Source organism: Quercus suber, unplaced genomic scaffold (assembly GCF_002906115.3).
Source record: "Quercus suber isolate HL8 unplaced genomic scaffold, Cork oak 2.0 scaffold_465, whole genome shotgun sequence".
NCBI classification, from domain to species: domain Eukaryota; kingdom Viridiplantae; phylum Streptophyta; class Magnoliopsida; order Fagales; family Fagaceae; genus Quercus; species Quercus suber.
Window position 1 is genome coordinate 82,825 of NW_027069916.1, and position 18,707 is coordinate 101,531.

The 18,707-nt window shown below is 37.6% G+C and overlaps 3 protein-coding genes across 7 annotated transcripts; 1 reads left to right on the plus strand and 2 right to left on the minus strand.

Annotated features, from left to right (window-relative positions):
* Positions 1-2,851: 2,851 nt before the first annotated feature.
* Positions 2,852-6,478, minus strand: LOC112016393 (beta-fructofuranosidase, insoluble isoenzyme CWINV1). Its single transcript, XM_024048959.2, has 7 exons — positions 6,200-6,478; positions 6,065-6,073; positions 4,744-5,594; positions 4,183-4,341; positions 3,855-4,093; positions 3,675-3,765; positions 2,852-3,293 (listed from the first exon to the last, which is right to left on the minus strand). The coding sequence occupies exons 1-7, from the start codon at positions 6,363-6,365 to the stop codon at positions 3,081-3,083; spliced, it is 1,728 nt and encodes a 575-aa protein (XP_023904727.2). The 5' UTR covers positions 6,366-6,478; the 3' UTR covers positions 2,852-3,080.
* A 2,410-nt stretch (positions 6,479-8,888) lies between these two features.
* On the minus strand, positions 8,889-12,265 carry LOC112016384 (beta-fructofuranosidase, insoluble isoenzyme CWINV3). 5 transcript variants are annotated; one of them, XM_024048949.2, is made up of 7 exons: positions 12,051-12,157; positions 11,912-11,952; positions 10,408-11,261; positions 10,018-10,176; positions 9,668-9,906; positions 9,482-9,572; positions 8,889-9,398 (listed from the first exon to the last, which is right to left on the minus strand). In XM_024048949.2, exons 2-7 carry the CDS (start codon positions 11,940-11,942, stop codon positions 9,189-9,191), a joined length of 1,584 nt encoding a protein of 527 aa, XP_023904717.2. In that variant the 5' UTR covers positions 11,943-11,952; positions 12,051-12,157; the 3' UTR covers positions 8,889-9,188. The 5 variants fall into 5 exon arrangements, with proteins under 5 accessions (XP_023904717.2, XP_023904714.2, XP_065618653.1 ...); XM_024048946.2 differs by lacking the exon at positions 11,912-11,952 and having other exon boundaries at positions 12,051-12,265; XM_065762581.1 differs by lacking the exon at positions 12,051-12,157 and having other exon boundaries at positions 11,912-12,043.
* Positions 12,266-17,033: 4,768 nt separating this feature from the next.
* Positions 17,034-18,194, plus strand: LOC112016374 (uncharacterized). The gene is made up of 3 exons (XM_024048935.2): positions 17,034-17,313; positions 17,410-17,728; positions 17,849-18,194. The coding sequence occupies exons 1-3, from the start codon at positions 17,034-17,036 to the stop codon at positions 18,192-18,194; spliced, it is 945 nt and encodes a 314-aa protein (XP_023904703.2).
* Positions 18,195-18,707: the final 513 nt, after the last annotated feature.

Below are 18,707 nucleotides of genomic sequence, written 5' to 3' on the forward strand. Positions count from 1 at the left end.
CATCTGATAAAGATAAGAATCAAGGAAAATTTGGGGTCACCGGAAGAAGAAGACTTACAGAAATATGACGATCCTCTTCAGGCAGTGTGCAAGTTGAACCAGATTCAAATTATACGCATCAATGGTCGTAAGCGCGAAAATGAGGAAACCAGGCGGTTCAAACAAGTACTTATACTCCCCCTTAGGCTCCCCAAATATAACCGCCTGCCTATAAAAGCAGGAGATCCCCACCGAACAATTACCATCACACCATTGAAAGTGGGAAACGTGGTGTCGCCAAAATTTAATGTGGGCACACACTGAGTCTTGAAACGTCAAAATGTACACCGGGCAATCGAAAAGTCACCAGCATTAGCGCGGACCGAAGTGGGGCGATTCGTCTAGAGGGCCCGTAGATATCAAAACCCTCCTCCCCGTCCGAGGGAACGTGTAGCAGGGTTTTAAGGGGCTATTGTGGGGCCCGTGGGCCTGGTAGCCTCAGCCCATCGTGTAGTAGGCCTAAGGCCCATGCCAAGGAAGAATGACCATCCGAGGCTAAATTAGGGAAAGCCTCTTTTTCGGATCCACGTCGAGGACCTCTTCGTCCTCGGCATACTAAGGATAATTTTGGGAAGGGACAGGCCCAGAGCAAGCTGTCACCTTCACACTTAATGCATTCACCTAACCCCTCTGGCCGCATTAATGGGGATATAACCCCTTAGCAGGGTGACGTTGATCAGAGTGAACCACTTGAGTGCTGATAAGGCCTCTGATGGGACGGACGGTCAGAAGAAAGACAAATGGATGATCAACAGATGAAAGAACGAGATAGGACGATGAAGACTATATAAGGGGAGCGAGTAAAGTAAGAAGGAAGGGGGAAGAAAAAGAAAGAAGAGAAAAGGGCTCCTCGGCCATGGGCCGAGGAGCATCCCCTAGTTGTAAATAGTTCTAAGTATTTTTTAATAAAAGAAAAGAGTTCATGCTTCGTGAACGCCGGCCAGCGCCTAAACCTTCGATCCACTCTCTACAAAATTTATTGTTTGCGCTTGTTGGGCTGAAAACCCATTCATACTCTGGGTCCAATCCAAATTGAGTCCCCACAGTTTCAAAATCTATATATATTTTTGTTCTCAAAGGTGAGTTATTTTTTATTTTTTGGGATTGGAATTAGGTGGTAGATGGAATTTGACAATATTATTTTTTTATAGAATATTGTAGGGGTAAAGGCCCAAATTCGGTATTGGACCTTGGGCCTTGACCGAGAACATGGGTGATCTGAGAACGATTAAATAGTAGTAAGTGGTTTAAGCTCATAACTTCATGAGCATGATATTAATGGGAAGTTGGTCCGAGGAGGAACACCTCATCGAATAAGCTAAACACGCATTTGATGTAGATCCTAATGATCAAGGCGACCTTCTAGGAAGCTCCAGTGGCAGGGGCGTACTTTTCAAGTGTACCAGAAAGTAGAAGCTAGGAGATGCCTAAGGAAAAACTGCTGCCACCGTATTGAATGCCCTGCAGCTAACTTTCTAGCCATATTTATATGAAGAAGACCCCTAAATAGTGCTGTCTTGACTACCACAACTCACAGAAAGCCAAAGAGGGTGTTTGATGGGACAAGCACTCAAGTAGTGGCTTGGATAATCAACAAGTGGAAGACCAAGATTACTAGGATGGAGATATATAATGTAAGAGACCCCTGAAGGAAGGGGGATCGAAAAATCAAAAGAGAAACACTGTAATGATCTAGAACTAGACTTGTAATCAAACTTCAAAAGTAATACATAAGAATCAGCCTCCTTAGACTCCGCCTAGGACATTTTTCCTTAGTGAAAATTCGATATTTTCCTTTCTTAGTCATCAAGATCTGTTTACTTGTTGTTTAACTCATTAAAGCCCCGTTTTCCAACCTATTCTCTACAAATTTATTACTTTGGGTTTTTTGGGCCTAAGTCCATGTACCTTTTGGTCTAAGAGTTCAAATCGGGTCCTTACAAATATAATTTAGGACCTCAACCTAAGAAATTGAGGGATAAAAATTTAGTACATAATTAATTATAAATGTCTTTCAAGATTTAAAACAATGTTGAGTTACCTCTTGGTATATGAATAAGTTGACTACATTAAGATTTAAGAAGAAATTATTGTATTTTTATTTTATATATATATATATATATATATTTTTAAATATGAATAGATGCTAGTATTATTTTCATGCATTAATTTATTCTTCAATCTTTGTATAATTCTAATTCTTAAAAAATGAATTCTTTTTCATTCTTTGACACCTCCCCTCCCTAAGGATGAATTCTTAGTTCTGTCCCTAACTTTGGCTCTAATATTGTGACGAAACCATAAATATATGGTGGAATATATTATTAAATTACACTAAACATGTTATAGAGAGGACCCATACATAGAGTCCATTTAACCTAGCAGTACTAGTACAATACAAAAAAGAGATGCATTCTAAGGGAAAGTACAATGGGCCCAAGAATGAGCTTGGGTCTTCAAAAAAAAAAAAAATTCATAGCTTGATAGTTTTTCCAATCAATCGTTTTTTTATTGAAGTCTCATGCTCAATGGCTGTTAGTGCATTTGATTATTCTCCTGAAGTAGTCCATCCACCTACGTATACTAGGTAATTACAGGGAGGAATAATCATGTGGCTAGAGTTTCTCTTCTTTAGTATAATGAATTTCTCTTCTTGCAAGCTAATGAATTTCTCTTCTTAAGTATAAAAGAGATTTGTTGTTTGTTCTACCTGCCATTGGTGTAAAAGTAGAACTTCTCTTCTTATCTAGAAAATTGATTTAGTTGTTCAACCTGTCATGGTGTAGAACTTGTCTCTTTTCTAGAAAAGAGATTTGGATATTCGACTTGTCATTGGTGTAGAACTTGTATTAACTAAAGATGCAACACTCTGATGCCAATGGGTTCAAAAAAAGCCTAAAACAAATAAGGAACTGAACCATGTGGGGTAAATTGACAAGCTAGTGTTAGCATATGAGAGAGAGAGAGGAATCAGTAATGAGCTGTTTATTATGTTCCAGTTGTTTTACTTTTAATACCCTCAATCTTCAATATGTTTGGTTCTAATTGAGTTGTGGCTTTCGTCTCTTTTTGATAGGAAAAATTTGAGCTCTCTTCATGCTCCAAGCACTAAGCTTTGAAATTCTAACACTAATAGTTCCATTGTTGAATACATATAGGTAGGCTTCTTTATCAATAGCCAATTTTGGATATACTCTAGCAGTGATGCAAGTCCTCCCTTCCCCATCAAAACTCTCAACAACTGAATGGTCTATCTGCAAAAATATAAAATGCAGATACATTATATCAGCAAATGAACTTAACCACACGTGCACGTACACAGTTTCCAAGAAATTGCAAAATCTTGGTTTTGCATGTCTATAAAGAATAAACTTCATGTAACATGAAAGAAAAGTGGAAACAACTTTCGCCTGATGCAAAACAATAGTAGTTATGAGGTGCTCTGGATCAGACTATCAGAGTTATCAGCCATATTTATGTCATCAATCAGATTACTCATCAGAATCAGCTTGTAAATACAAATAGAATTAAAATGAAGACTATTCTGAATGAGTTTCTTCTTGTTAATCTTGTATTAGTGTGATATTATTGAATTTATTACAGCGATTGAAGAATAAATGGACAAAGCTACATACCAAGCTTCTTAATGATATTTTCTTATCACTAGGATCCATGCTAGCAAATGCTCCATAGGTTGTTTTGTCAAGCCCGTCCCTCAAAGAAGACCTGTTGAAGTCGTCAGTTTTAATTCATATCCAGCTAAGAGTTAAAATCAACTGAGAAAGATTTGAAAGGTGGTTGAATCAGAAGCCAACCTGCTTTGGTCACTACACATGAGCACAGCATAATTGTCATTTCTTTTAAATATGCGAAAGAAGACTGCAGTTTGTTCTGATAAGTCCTTAGATGCCAAAACCAGCAAACCAAATGGCCCAAGTGTGCCTTTAACAGATGCTTCCTTTTGACTACAGAGCAGTTGAGGATCAACCCAACTTGGGTCTATAGACTCAGCTTCCGTCAGGTTGGGCAGATCAAATGAAACTTCCACGTCGGCCTTAATGAAAAAAAAAAAAAACAGAATTTGTATACAAATGAACTGGAATCATAATATGCAGAGTCACTGATTAGGATAAAATTAGTTACCTGTGAAGCTGTAATCCCTGAAACTTCAAAAATTGAACCACCCTTGAGCTCCTTACTATCAAAACTCACTTTATTGGTGCGTAGTTTCTCTATTTCCTTGATTGGCCACTGCACTAATTGTTGACCAGTTCTACTAAGCACAATGCTTCTAGGAATTGACTGGAAAACAAAGGGTATGGTTATAGTCAAGTAATTCAGCACTTTTGCCTATATGGTTGAAAGCGTGACATGGTTTCGGTAAATCCCATGGCAGCAATAGAGAACATGTAGCCTATTTTTATAAGCAAAAAATAAGTTCTCTACTCTGGAAACAAGAATGTTGATTAACCACTTCTGAAGTTCTAACTATGAAAACCTAATTGGTTGAAACACTTTCGAAAATTAGTCATGTCATGTGTCAAGCATGAAGTCATAAGTTTGCTCTAGGCTGCTAGGAAAACCAACCAAGTTCTGTCATTTCCTTAAAATATGTCTATCTGAAGCTACTCCATACCCCCATACATAACACATTGTCAAGTAATGAAAATTAACCAAAAAAAAAAAAATTGAAATTTAGTTTACCTGAATCCCAGACCATCCTTTCCTAATGTCATCTGATTCACTATCAGATTCAGTCACCCAGCCCCACAGTATACGCCTCTTCTTAGCACTGTCATAAAACGTTTTGGAAGCATAGAATTTTCCATAGTCATATCTCAAGTCAAATCCAGTATCCATAAAATCAGTGTCAACCAAAAAATTATCTGTTTTGAGAGTGTAATTTCCCAATATGTAGTGGTCACGATCTTTAAAACTTGCCTTCAGCACATGCTTGGTAAATATATCTTGAGCCGAGGTTTCAACTCCATTTTTGCTGTTGATACTGACAGGGTAAAAATCTGGACACTCCCACATGCCAGTTTTTGTTGATGAGTGGAGTGGTTTGTTACTCCTAGTCCAATTAACAAAATCTTTGCTTCGATATAGAATTGCCATTCCACGACCTTTGATCTTGCTGCCAACGATTACCCGCCATACTTTGTCTGGCCCTTGCCAAGCAGTTGTTGGGTCTCTAAAATTGTCTGGATCATTGTCATCAATTGGAGTAAGTAGAGGATTATGAGGAGATTTCACCCATTCTATTAAGAGTGGGTCAGAAGCATTCTTGGGCACTGCCAAGTTTTGAACTTGGCGTTTTTTGAGGTCAGCTCCAGTGTACAAAATGGCAGGTTTTTCCTCAGAAAGGAATGTGGTTGAACCAGACCAGCAACCATTAATGTCAAAAGGCTCTGATGGATTAATGGCGGGTTCAAGATGAACCCAATTAACAAGATCATATGATATTGAATGACCCCATGAGATGTTACCCCACACAGCAGCATATGGATTGTATTGGTAAAATAGATGGTAAACGCCCTTATAACATATTGGTCCTGCAGTAAGATAGATCGCCATGTATCATACAACGTGCAAATTGTTCTTTACAATGTTGAAGCTTCAAACTTGACTGGAAATTCACCATGTTTGTTATTAAAAGTTCTAGTGTAGTATGCTTCAAATACACCAAAAACCAAAAACCCAAAAAGAAAAAAAAAGTATGTTCCCTTATCCATCTAGAAAAAGTTCATTGGTATGTATAAATACAAAGTATATTTCCATTTTAGTCATATTAAACATTTCACTTTATGGCCATCAGTAATTGTTCAATTAAGGAAATAATTTGTTGCAAAGTTTTAATGGTTATGTCTTGCGTCTTTTTTATGAGAAAGTTCATGAATATTTGATAGTACATTAAATTTTTATGGGAACTGAAACCTCAATCTACTAGTCCTTGGAACCGAGGAACTAGAAATGAAAAAGGGTAACTAAATGAACATAAGATAAAGAAAATGTGAAAACATACCATTAGGATCTGTGTTTCAACGACGGTCATGTGCCAATTTCAACATGCCAAATTACATGAACAAAGAACAAAGTCAATACGAGTATAAAATTGAAAGAACAAGAGAGAAATGAAAAGAAGGTTGTGAAGATTAACCATTCATCCAGTTTTTAGGAGGTTGAAAGTGGTAGGCAGTCCTGTAAGGCTGCTCTCTTGGAAGTGATTGCAGATTTCTGTAAGGTTGATGGGAGGCTTCAACTTCAACTCCATCACCAACCAGCAAAAAGCTTAAACCAACAGCCCAAAGTATATTTATCTCCATCAGTTGCAGAGCTCAGTGATGGCTACATCCTTCCCATAGTGATGCCACAGAATTAAATTTTCAAAGCAGAAATTGAACCAGCTTCATTTTGTTTTTATATTCAACTTGCATTTTTTTACTGAATATAGAGTGAGTATCTTGTATCATCTTGCATTTACTCCGGTATTCTAATTGCAACAGTGTTTTTTTTAATATATTCTTGAGTTGTAAAGATTTATAAAACTATGGACCATGTGAACATGCCACCAGGTCAAGGTGGTCCAGGCGCCTCTATGTAGCTCACAAGTTATTACACTAACGTGCTTTGATTCTAATAATAAAAACTCCATTAAGCTAGCAAAAAAATTCTGAGAAGTGAAGAGCACGATAGTGTAGCACAAGCAAATCGACAAACTGAAAACACCAAGTCAGAAAGAAATGAGCAACTACCATGGCTAGGTTCGAGTACTATACCTTTTTTTTTTTTTTTTTTTTAGCGTTACGAAACTCACGTTCCGTGGCAACTTTTGTCTTAACAAGTTAATGATCCCAACAATAAGTACTTTTAAATTGCGTTTATATAAGTGGTTGGAAAATGGTGTTTTGAGTTTAGAATGAGCTTTTGTAAAAAAAAGCTATGAGGATTTGTGGTTACAAAACAGAGTTCTAAGTTTTAAAAATACTCTTTTAAGCTCCCAAAACGCCTAACCAAACGGATTTGACAAAGAGCACAAAGAGCTTTGAGTGCAAGAGATAGTAACAGACTTTAACAATGGCTTCCTTATCACCATCACCACCCTCTTTAAAATTATCTTTCAGCTCGGCATTGGTAAGCAGTAAGCACCCAACACAAAACCTTTTATTTCTGTTCTAATACATTCTGTTTAATTAAATAATTGAATAAAGAAAAAAAAAACCCTTTTGTTGGTTTTTGTTCTATTACATTCTGTTATCTTAACTCATTGTCATTATCAATATTATCTCTTGATGCATTTCAAGCGCTTCAAAGTTCAAGTCACTCATTCACAGTATTGTACCTCACAAATTCATGTGGGTTATCCCCAGAATCTGCTCTATCAGCTTCTAAATATGTTAATTTCAAAACCCTGGATAGAGCAGACTCGGTCATTATATTTTTTCAGAACAATGGCTTATCACAATCCCAAATCTCAAAAATCATAAGCACAACTTCGGTGCTCTTTAGCAGATCCTGAGATACCTTTTTGCCCAAGTTGGAGTTTTTATACTCTGAAGGCGTTACAAGACCTGACATTGCTGGAGTATTATCTGGAAATCCATGCATATTGAAGCAAAGCTTAAAAAACCATATACTCCCTTCATTTGAAAAGCTTAAAAATTTGGTTGGTAGTGATGTCAATATTATTAGAGCTATTATTGTTAAACGGTTTTGGCCAATTCTCAATTGTGATGTTGACAGTTATATGGCACCAAATGTCAATCTTTTGCAAGAAAGCGGAGTGTCTGAATTACATATAGTTATGTTATTTAAAGCTCAGCCCAGAGCTATAGCAAGAAATCTGGTTAAATTTAAAGAGATGGTGGAAGAAGTAAAGGACATGGGGTTCAACACTTTGAAGATTAGTTTTGTTCAAGCTGTTACTGCAATGAAGGCAATGAGCAAATCCACATGGGAGAGGAAGTCAATGCTTATAAGAGGTGGGGTTTGTTTGAGGAAGAGATTCTTGTTGCTTTCGGGAAGAACCCCTATTGTATTGTTGCATCTGAGGATGAGATTATGCGGGTGGTGGATTTTCTTGTCAACAAGTTGGATTGAAGTCTTTGCTTATTGTGAAACGCCCTTCACTTATTAATATGAGCTTGGAGAAGTGACTTATTCCAAGGGCTTCGGTGATTCAAGTTTTACAATCAAAAGGTTTGGTTAGGGAGAATTTTTACTTGCCTACAGTGTTCGAGTATGTGGAGAAGTTGTTCCTGCAGAGGTTTGTGTTGATAAGAAGGAAGCTTCTGAGCTGTTGCAATTTTACAAGGAAAAAATGGATTTACCAGAATAATCAGTGAATATATGATAAAAAAGGCAAATAATGAGATGAAGCAGTTGTAGAGTGCTTACATTATGTGTCACATTTACTTGTTGAGTTACTTGATCCAAATTACATTCTTTTGTATTGATCTAACTCTAAACCAAGTTCAATGTTGCATCTAGTCCAAATCACAAACTATTGCCAAGTGATTGGAGCTTGTAAGTAATAAAAGAAGGGCTTATTCATCCAGTCATCCACCCATCCCACTGAAATGTGAAAGTCATATCCTCTTACGTCAAACAGTTGAAAGCTTCGTATGAATCCTTTGAATCAGCCATGTCTATTCATGTATTACTCATGTCAAAAGGAAAGATTATTTCAAGTTCTAAGTAAAATTCCAGGATTGACTTTATAGTTTGTCATGATCATAAAATTATAACCCAAGTACATTTCCCATGGAATTCTTGGAATGGAGAACACCCTCTAAAAGCCTGATAGGAAAAAAGGAAAGGCTTAGAAGCATGAAGATTACACACACATCTAAGAAATGAGTCTCACTAGCAGTTTGCATCTATTTCATAAAATTTATTGGCAATGCCTTTCTTTGTGTAAATGATGTGTATTACTAAACAGAAAGATGCATACGTTACTCTCGTTGGGCACAGCAACACCAGAGACAACAAGAAGGATAAATGAACATAGACTCAAAGGTGGGATATCAAGAAACCATAAAGCATGAGGTGAAAAAACCTATATCAGCTAGCAGGTCTACAACTCAATTGCCTTCTAGATACAAGTAAAAACACACCATTAAGGCCTCAATGATGTTACATCCTTCAAGCTACGTTGCCCTATACCTTAAACTTTCTTTGCCATTGATTTTGGCTCTTTTCATGCTCCAAGCATCCAATCTTGAAATTACCACACTTGAACTCCCATCGTTGAATAAATACAGGTGCATCCCTTCATCTGAAGCCAGCACGGGGTAAACTCTAGTGGTGATACAAGTTCTCCCTTCCCCTCCATAACTCTCAACAATTGAGTGGTCTATCTGCAAAAGTTGAACCAATAATGTTTAATCATAAACAAAGCAATTGAAAAAAAAAAATTTAATAGAAAATACTATAAACACACCAAGCTCCTTAACGAAATCTTTTCAAGGCGAGGATCGATGTCAACAAAAGCTCCAAATGTGGTTTTATCGACCTCTTTTCTTAAAGAAGACCTGTAAGCATTTTAAACATTTAACATTGAGCTTAAATTGCATAAATATTAAGCCTTATTCCACTGCAAAGGGGGGAAAACATGTTAGAGATCAACCTGCTCTGATCACTACACATCAGTACTATATATCTGCTGGGACCTCTGAATACTCGAAAAAATATTGCAGTCTGCTCTGTCAAGTCCTTTGATGCCAGAGTCAACAAACCAAATGGTCCTAATCTGCCATTACCAGATGCATTCTCTTTACCACAGAATAGTTGGGGATCAACCCCAGTAGGATCCATGAATTCAGCCTCTTCTAGTTCAGGCACCTTAAAAAATACTTCCACATCGGCCTTAATTATAAATATAAGAGAGTAGTCACAATAATGCAAGAAAAATACTTAAAAAAGAAAATGACTTTAAAACATGACGACAGTGTGAGAAAATAGAACTTAGTTAATCACCTGTGCAGCTGTGATACCTGAAAGTTCAAAAACTGCTCCACTTAAAAGTTTCTTTCCATGGATACTAACTTGACTGTCACGTAGAGTTTCAATTTCTTCAACTGGCCACTGTAACAATTGCTTTCCGCTTTTATCAAGCCAGACTCGCCTAGGAATTGACTGCAGACCAGAGTTCCAACACCATGAATGTTCATCAATCAATGTATGACTCAAGCAGATAGTAAGATTAAAAAAAATTTATGACATACTGCACTAATATATTAACAGAGGATTATTACATCCGTAAGCCAATTTAAACCATTTTTACATTTGGAAATATTTTTATTAATTCAGAGTGCTCAAGGTATATGCAAAGCAAAGATGCCTCCAATTCAGCTTAATTAAGTATACCTGAAGTCCAGACCATCCTTTCACAATATCATCTTCGGTGCTATCAGACTCATTCACCCAACCCCACAATATCCTCCTGTTCTTGACATTGTCAAAGAATGTCTTCGAAGCATAAAATTTTCCATAATCATACCTTAAGTCCAAACTAGTACCCGTAAAGTCACTTTCAGAAATAAATCTTTCCATCTGAGAGTCATAGTTACCCAACGTGTAGTAGTCATGGGAATTGAAACTTGCCTTCATCACATGCTTTACACTTGGATTCTGAACTGAAGTGTCAACACCATTTGTGCTGTTAATAGACACAGGGTAAAAGTCTGGGCATTCCCACATTCCAGTTTCTTCAGATATATAAAGTGGATGTTGGTACTTAGTCCAGCTCACAAAATCCTCGCTTCGATATAGAATGGCCATTCCATGGTTATTGAGTTCACTTCCAATGATTACCCTCCATTTTCCATCCAGGCCCTTCCAAGCAGTTGTTGGGTCTCTGAACTCATTTACCTTGATACCATTAGGTGGAGTCATGATAGGATTTTTAGAGAATTTTACCCATTCTCTGAGAAATGGGTCAGATAAATTTTTTGGTGTGGCCAAGTTCTGGACCTGATAATTATTAGCATCAAGACCAGTGTATAAGATAACAGGTCTATTCCCTGGAAGGATTGTAACAGAGCCTGACCAGCAACTGTTGATGTCAAATGGCTCAGTCGGTTCAATGGCATGATTAAGATGAATCCAATTAATTAGATCATATGATATAGAATGTGCCCATATCATCCTATTACCAAACACTGCACCATAGGGGTTGTATTGGTAAAACAGATGGTAAACTCCCCCATAATACATTGGCCCTGCAATAAAGAAATCATCATCATTACCAAAAACATTAATGTGTGTTTGGACAAGCTTTTTGCTGACAGTTGGTAAAAGTACCATTCTACCTAGAAAAAATTGACCTGTAGAAAACCACATATAAGTAAATAAGTTACTCGTCTTATACGAGCTTTTAGATTACAAATTGTAACATGCTAGGGTTGGTGGTATAATTGTTGGAATTCATCAACGAAATCATTTAAATGAAACTACTCTAGTCTATAGGCTTTTCATCAACGAAAAACTCTTTACGACTACATCTTTAGTTTTTGTGTACTTACAATGAGCCCTACATAAGGTTTATAGAATAGAGAATTTTTTTTTTTTTTTTTTTAACGAGAATATAATAAAAGAACCATCCTAGACTAACCCAGAAATTAGTTTGCCTCATCTACATGCACATGGGCCTACATCAGGTATGGGCCATAATATCTCTAATAGTTTACATAAGAATCAAGTCAAGCATTTCAGATCTATCAAAAAAAAAAAAGAGAGAGAGAGAGAGAGAAAAAAGTCCAGCATTTCAGAAGAAACAGAATAAGAAGTACTTATTTCTCTTAACGTACAAACGCCCATAACCAGAAGCAAAAAGAGAATAAACATACTTGGGATGAATTCAAAAACTTACCATTAGGATCTGTACAATCAAAGGCACCCATTTACACACCCCTCCAATAGAACATGTAAAATAACAGAAACAAACTTAGAGACAAACAAATTAAGAAAATAGTTAGTCTGAAAAGAAATGAGCTTGTAAATATTCATACCATTAAGCCAGTTTTGAAGAGGCTGGAAGTGAAAAGCGGTTCTGTAAGGCTGATTCTCTGACACTATAACCCGAAGAGAAAGAATATTTTGATTATATGCTTCAACTTCAATCAAACTGCTTAGGAAAACACAGCATATCCCGACAACCAAAGATGCAGATATCTCCATGTTGCCTCAAGAAAAAGTCTTAACTGAAACCAAATTGCCTTATAGTGTATGATAATTGAGTGATATAATAGTCATTATGCTTTTGGCGCTTTGTGGGACAGGTATCAATAAACAATAATACCATACATGAAAAAAGAACAATGTCGGACCCACCCAAGGAAACTTCCTGAGTCCTAAACTAGTATATAAGCATTTGAACCGGCAATCAGATCTTATTTACAGTTCAAGGATTCCCTTAAAGCTTGTCAAACGATTCCATTTCATCGTTGTGATTATTTACTGGTATAAATCTAAAGGTGAACATGCATGAGCCATCTCATTTAAAATTTTAAATATAGAGAAATATTATGTTTACAACATCTTCACAACAAATCATAGGCTGTAAGTTGTTATTAGTTTTAATTTGAATCTACAACTTAAATTACTTTTTTGCCAATTACAAACAACCAATAACAACATGTTATTTAAGATTTGTTATGAAAGTGTTGTATAACAACCTACTACTTACGACTATAACATTTTCATAACAAATTATAGATGGTAATATGTAATGATGTAAACTATTAGATAATGACTTGGTCCTATTCACCAAACAAAAACAAAAAATAAAAAGATAATGACTTGGTCAAATTTTGTTGGAAAATTGTCTCAAATTCCTATGATAGCTTAATGGATCCTTGAAGACATTAAACTTAGTAGTGATAGTTCTGATTTTACTCTTTCTTTTGTTAGCATACATTTACAATGTAATCGTGCTTCTCTAGCCTTAGCTAGTGTTGCAAAAGAGAAAGAAAATGTCATTATTTAGTTAAAAGAATGCAATTCTTTTCTCTTTCCTATTGTATAACGTGATTCTGTATAAATAATAAAGTTTACTATTGTTATGCTCAACCAAAAAAAAAAAAAACTACTATTTGGGTTTTCTTGGTAAAACAAAGAAGGCGTAAATGCACTTTTAGTCCCTACATTTTGATGTTTTTTCATTTTAGTCCCTACATTTTATTTTTTCCACTTTTAGTCCCTAAACCAATTAACGCGTTCCATTTTAGTCCTTTCCGTTAGTCAACCGACGGAAATTGCTGAGGTGGCAGCCGGAAGAATTAAAATATTATAAAAAATGCCACATCACCTGACACATCAGCATATAAATTTCAAAAATTAATTTATTAATTTTAACAAAATTAAAAAACATAAAAACAAAATTTAAAACATAAAAACACATCAGAAAATCAAACCAAGAACACAAATTCAAAATTAAACTTGTTGAATCAAATTAAACCCAAGAACTCAGCCCCGCAACCCAGAATTAAAAACAAGAATAACACAAAGAACACAAAAACAAGATCCAAATCTGAGCACACCAAACTCAAACCGGCCACACATTTTCATCTCAAACTCAAACTCTATTCTCTCATCTCAAACTCAAAATACACAGCCACACACTACTCTCTCATCTCAAACTCTCTCTTCCATCTCAAACTCTCTTTTCTCTTATGGCTCATACTCGAGCTCTCTCTCCTCTCATGGCCGATCCATGGCCGAAGACCCATGGAGAAAATCTTTGACATGGAAGCTGAAAACGGAAGAGAGCGAGGGATCTAGAAGAATCAGACCTGCATATTGCACTTGACAAGATCGAGAGGAGTGACGGCCAGAACAAATACCCAAATCCAGAAAATCAAACCCAGAACAAATACCGAAAAAATCAAACCCAGATCTGCTTACCGAAAAAATCAAACCCAGGAAATCAAACCCGAAAATCAAATACCCAAACCTAAAAATGAAACCAGAAAAAAAAAAAAATCAAATCCGGATTTCGGGGGCTTGTTGTTCGTCTTCTTTTTCGTCGCTAGTGGTTCCGGATTCAGACAAGCCAAGCATTAAAGAGGATCAGTCAGAGAAAGAAAAGAAAAAACCATCGTCGATTGTGGTGGTGGCGGCCATGGAGTTTGAAAGATATTTGTGAGAGTTTTGGAAGAGAGAGAGAGAAAGGAAGGTTTGAGAATGTTTTGGAAGGGTTGGTTCTGGGTTTGTGTTTGAGCTGGGTTTGGAAGAGAGAGAGAGAGAGAGGAAGGCTTGAGAATGTATGAATTTTTTGGGTCTGTGCTCCTGTGTTCTGCCATTTTGGGATTTTGAATTCCTTTTTTTTTTTTTTTGTGTGTTTTTAAATTTGAGTTTGTGTTTAGTTCTGGGTTTGTTTTTTGTGTTCTTTGTGTTCTTGGTTTGATTTTCTAACTTATTTTTATGTTTTAAATTTTGTTTTTATGTTTTTTAATTTTGTTAAAATTAATAAATTAATTTTTGAAACTTATATGCTGATGTGTCAGGGTGATGTGGCATTTTTTATAATATTTTAATTCTTCCGACTGCCACCTCAGCAATTTCCGTCGGTTGACTGACGGAAAGGACTAAAATGGAACGCGTTAATTGGTTTAGGGACTAAAAGTGGAAAAAATAAAATGTAGGGACTAAAATGGAAAAACGTCAAAATGCAGGGACTAAAAGTGCATTTACGCCAACAAAAAAAAAAAAAATTAACTTGGTTATTTTTTTAGTTAAAGTGATTTGTATTCTTTATTCACTAAGAAATTGGAATTGGAGTCTTATACATAAACATTGTTGCAAATGATTTTATTACTTTACTTTGTTTGCAGATAAAATCGTATGTCCTGAAAAAAATTCAAAAAATGAGAGCCATCCATTTATAAAATACTGTTATATTAGGTCATATTGATACGTTTGTAAAGTAACACCATCCACTAAGTGGTGTCATTGTTTATGTGAGGTTGCACCATATTATGGTGTGATCATCCATCACAACCATACACTAACAATAATTGAATGCTAGCCGATGAAAAAAAAGGTACTTTCACTTGGACCTGTGTAGTGCAAGGCAAAAACAATGAGTTTTTGGTTTTTCTTTTAAGTTTTTGTAAAGCGTACAAATCAAGTGAAATATGTGATGTTTGATTGTTTGAATTAATGTAGCTTTTTTTGAAATGAGTGTCTGTATGTTTTGAATTGTATATAATATTCTCAATAAATGCTCTGAATGGCTTTGAAACAACGCTCCCTCTCCAGAGAAGAGGAGGCAGAGCTAGCTCGAAGTAACAAAAAAGTGAAGGACTCCCATCACACCGAGTTCAAGGATGGCGCTAGCGAGGGCTCTCTACCTCGAGACAGTCAGGATGTTTGGAGCTGATCCAAAAGCTCTTTCAAGGATAAGCTGATAGGGGAAATTCCAGGGGCTTACACCCAAGCTTTTGAGTTCTCCAATCTTATGGACTCAGATGCTGAATCCGATGATGAGGCTTCTACTGCTGAACTCTGAGAGGGTCTTGTAGCTGTCAAGCTCTCTAGAGAAACCAAGCTCTGTATCAGAGAGCCTTGGTCAAAGGCTATCATTGTAAAGTTAGTGGGAAGATCTGTGGGCTTCAACTTCCTACAAAACAAGTTAAACTACTTATGGCAACCTATAGGGAGAGTAGATTGTGTTGATTTAGGGAATGATTTTTTCCTAGCTCGTTTCTACACAAAGGAGGATCTTGATGTTATGAAAAGAGGCCCATGGTTTATTGGGGATCATTTTTTGTCCATTAGACCTTGGGAGCCCTTCTTTACACCTGATATAGCAGATGTCTCTCTGATTGCTGTTTGGATTAGACTCAACAGGTTACCCATAGAACTCTATGAAGCAGGAGTCCTCAAACAACTTGGTGAGGCTATTGGAAGAGTCTTAAGGATTGATACCCACACGGCTATGGAGGCGCAGGGTAAATATGCCAGAATTTGCATGCAAATTGACGTCAACAAACCTTTGATCAACACCATTCTCATTGGGCGATTTGAGTAGACTGTGGTCTACGAAGGGATTCAAAAACTTTGTTTTTCTTGTGGCCAGGTTGGCCATCGCAAAGAAGCATACCCTTACACAATTCGCAAGGAGGTTCGGTCGGAGGTTACAGCGGAGAGACACCAAGTAGGACAAGTGGAAAATCCACGAGAGGTGTGTGAAGATGTGTGTGCAAGTGGCATGCAAGCCACGCCAAATGGTAGTGGAATGGATAAGACAGAAGGACAGTATGGTCCTTGGATGGTAGTGTCCAAAAAGAAGCCTGGGCAGAAAGGGACAAAAAAAAGTACCTCCTTTGAAGGGACCATCAGATCAACACGGAATGTTACGGCCCCCCTTATGAGTGATAAGGATAGTCGGGCTGCCACGTCAAGTAATGGGCCTCCACCAGGGGCTTTTACAAGTTTCAACTATACACGGCCCACTGGAGTAGCTCAGGAAGTTAAAGACAAGGCCTTTGGTAACCCATTCAATCCGAGACCAATATCCCAAGCCCCATTACCTCCAAAGAACAAGTCTAAGACCTCTATGAAAGGTATGAAGGTAATTGCCAAGGGATTAGGTAAGAGGGGTATCCCCTTTAGTGCAGATGCTCTCCAAAATCAGTCAAACACTTTCAATACTAAATCTCCATCTTCCTTCAACCTTGGTTCAAATGACCACTCACACGGTGCCTTCAATTTCGTGGCCCTTGCCAAACCCAAGATGGGTAATATGTCGAGAAGAAAGGGTAGTCAAAATCCTAGGAATTATTTTGATGAAGGTGTGGAAGCTTGTGAAAGTGTCCAGAGTAAGGGATTGGTCCAATCACAAATTGATGAAGGTGTGGAAGCTTGTCTTTCCACTTACGGGGATGAGTGCCAAGCTAGGACTCCTGCTACCTAAGGACCCAACTTGGGGTTGGTTTCCAAATCCTTTAATGATCCCTTTGATGATCGGGCTGCACTCAATAGCTTGGGAGATGGAGATGGGTGTCATCAAGCTTGTACTGACATGCTATCTGGAAAAAGGTCAAGCCAGCGTGAGGTCGATGAAGATAGGATGGAACTTGAGGTTGGAAGTGGGGATAAGGCCGCCGTTTGACACGTGTCCAACCCCCAACCACGAGTTAGCCATGAATATAATTGCTTGGAACTGTAGGGGCGCTCTGAAGCCCAACTTTCAGAGCCACGTGCATGATTTAGTGCGGATTCATGATCCTGCAGTTTTTGTGGTCACAGAGACTAGAGTTGGTGGGGACTGTGCGAAGGAAATCACGGGCAGACTCCCCTTTGATGGCATAATCCAGTCTGACGCTATTGGCTTCACTGGTGGGATCTAGCTCTTATGGAATTTAGACAGGGTGGAGGTCAATGCTCTTGCCATCACTGAGCAAGAAATTCACATAGAAGTTAAGGTACGGTCCTCTGACTTTGCTTGGTTATTGTCTGCCATCTATGCTAGTCCTAGGAGTGCAGAAAGATGTGTCTTGTGGGAAAATTTAACAAAAGTTGCAGATTTACACAATAAGCCATGGATTATGGCAGGGGATTTCAATGAACCCCTAATGGAGGAAGATAAGTTTGGGGGCAGAGGGGTTAGCATCAACCGATCTTTAATGTTCAAGGATTGTCTTGATAGCTGTAATATGCTTGATATGGGATTCTCTGGTCCATGGTATACCTAGACCAACAAAAGGGATATCAACAACCTAATTCTTGAAAGAATTGATTGTTTCTTTGCAAACCCTAAATGGTGCTTATTGTACCCGGAGGCTAAAGTTTCCCATCTTCCCAGGTGCCACTCAGACCATTGTCCAATCCTCATAGAAACCCATCCTACAAGGTCTTATTTGCTCAATCGGCCTTTTAGATTCCAAAGTTTCTGGTTATCTGATTTATCATTTCCTGGTATTGTTTCACAAGCTTGGATCAACGCCAGGAATTTAAAGGAATCCATTACACGTTTTACTAAAGATGCAACTTCTTGGAACAAGAACCAATTCGGGAATATTCATGGCAATAAGAGGAGAATCTTGGCTAGAATTTATGGTGTCCAACGTGCCATAGCACTTAATCCCAGTGCTTCTCTCATCAACTTTGAGAGTAAACTTCACAGAGAGCTTGAAGTCATTCTAGACTAGGAGAGAGACCTTTGGGCACTTAAATCAAGGATCAATTAGATGATCTAGGGAGACCGAAATACTTCATTCTATCATGTTTCGGCCTTAGCTAGAAGGAAAAGGAACCACATCGCCTCGATTAAAAATGAGGTGAGGGAGTGGATTACGGAGGAGGGTGCTGTCATGGACTACTTTAGAACAGGGTTTATTTCTTTCTACACTACCTCTCAAAGGATGGTCTATCGAAGTCCTATTCTTAACCTCCAGTGGCAAGCCCAACTCTCGAATGAGGAGAAGAGAAATCTAGGAATAATGGTTACCAAGGAAGAGATCAAAGATGCTCTTTGGTCCATGAAGGCTTACAAAGCCCCCAGCCCAGATGGGTTGCATGCCAGATTCTTTCAAAGGTTCTGGCTTACTGTTGGGGATTCAGTGGTTGAGGAAGTCATGAGAGCTTTTGAGAAGAAGAGAGTGCCTCAATATCTCAATGAAACCCATATTTTCCTCATCCAAAAATCCAAGGGCCGGAAGTCT

Coding starts and splice junctions, on each gene's coding strand:
- LOC112016393 (XM_024048959.2), bottom strand. CDS start 6,365: ATGGAGATAAATATACTTTGGGCTGTTGGTTTAAGCTTTTTGCTGGTT. Junction 4,342..4,743: donor AAGGATGGTCTGGGATTCAG/GTAAACTAAATT, acceptor TTTGTTTTCCAG/TCAATTCCTAGAAGCATTGT. Junction 3,766..3,854: donor ATGTGTAGTGACCAAAGCAG/GTTGGCTTCTGA, acceptor CGACTTCAACAG/GTCTTCTTTGAGGGACGGGC.
- LOC112016384 (XM_024048946.2), bottom strand. CDS start 12,219: ATGGAGATATCTGCATCTTTGGTTGTCGGGATATGCTGTGTTTTCCTA. Junction 10,177..10,407: donor AAGGATGGTCTGGACTTCAG/GTATACTTAATT, acceptor TCTGGTCTGCAG/TCAATTCCTAGGCGAGTCTG. Junction 9,573..9,667: donor ATGTGTAGTGATCAGAGCAG/GTTGATCTCTAA, acceptor AAATGCTTACAG/GTCTTCTTTAAGAAAAGAGG.
- LOC112016374 (XM_024048935.2), top strand. CDS start 17,034: ATGGAGATGGGTGTCATCAAGCTTGTACTGACATGCTATCTGGAAAAA. Junction 17,314..17,409: donor GACTAGAGTTGGTGGGGACT/GTGCGAAGGAAA, acceptor TATGGAATTTAG/ACAGGGTGGAGGTCAATGCT. Junction 17,729..17,848: donor ATGGGATTCTCTGGTCCATG/GTATACCTAGAC, acceptor CCATCTTCCCAG/GTGCCACTCAGACCATTGTC.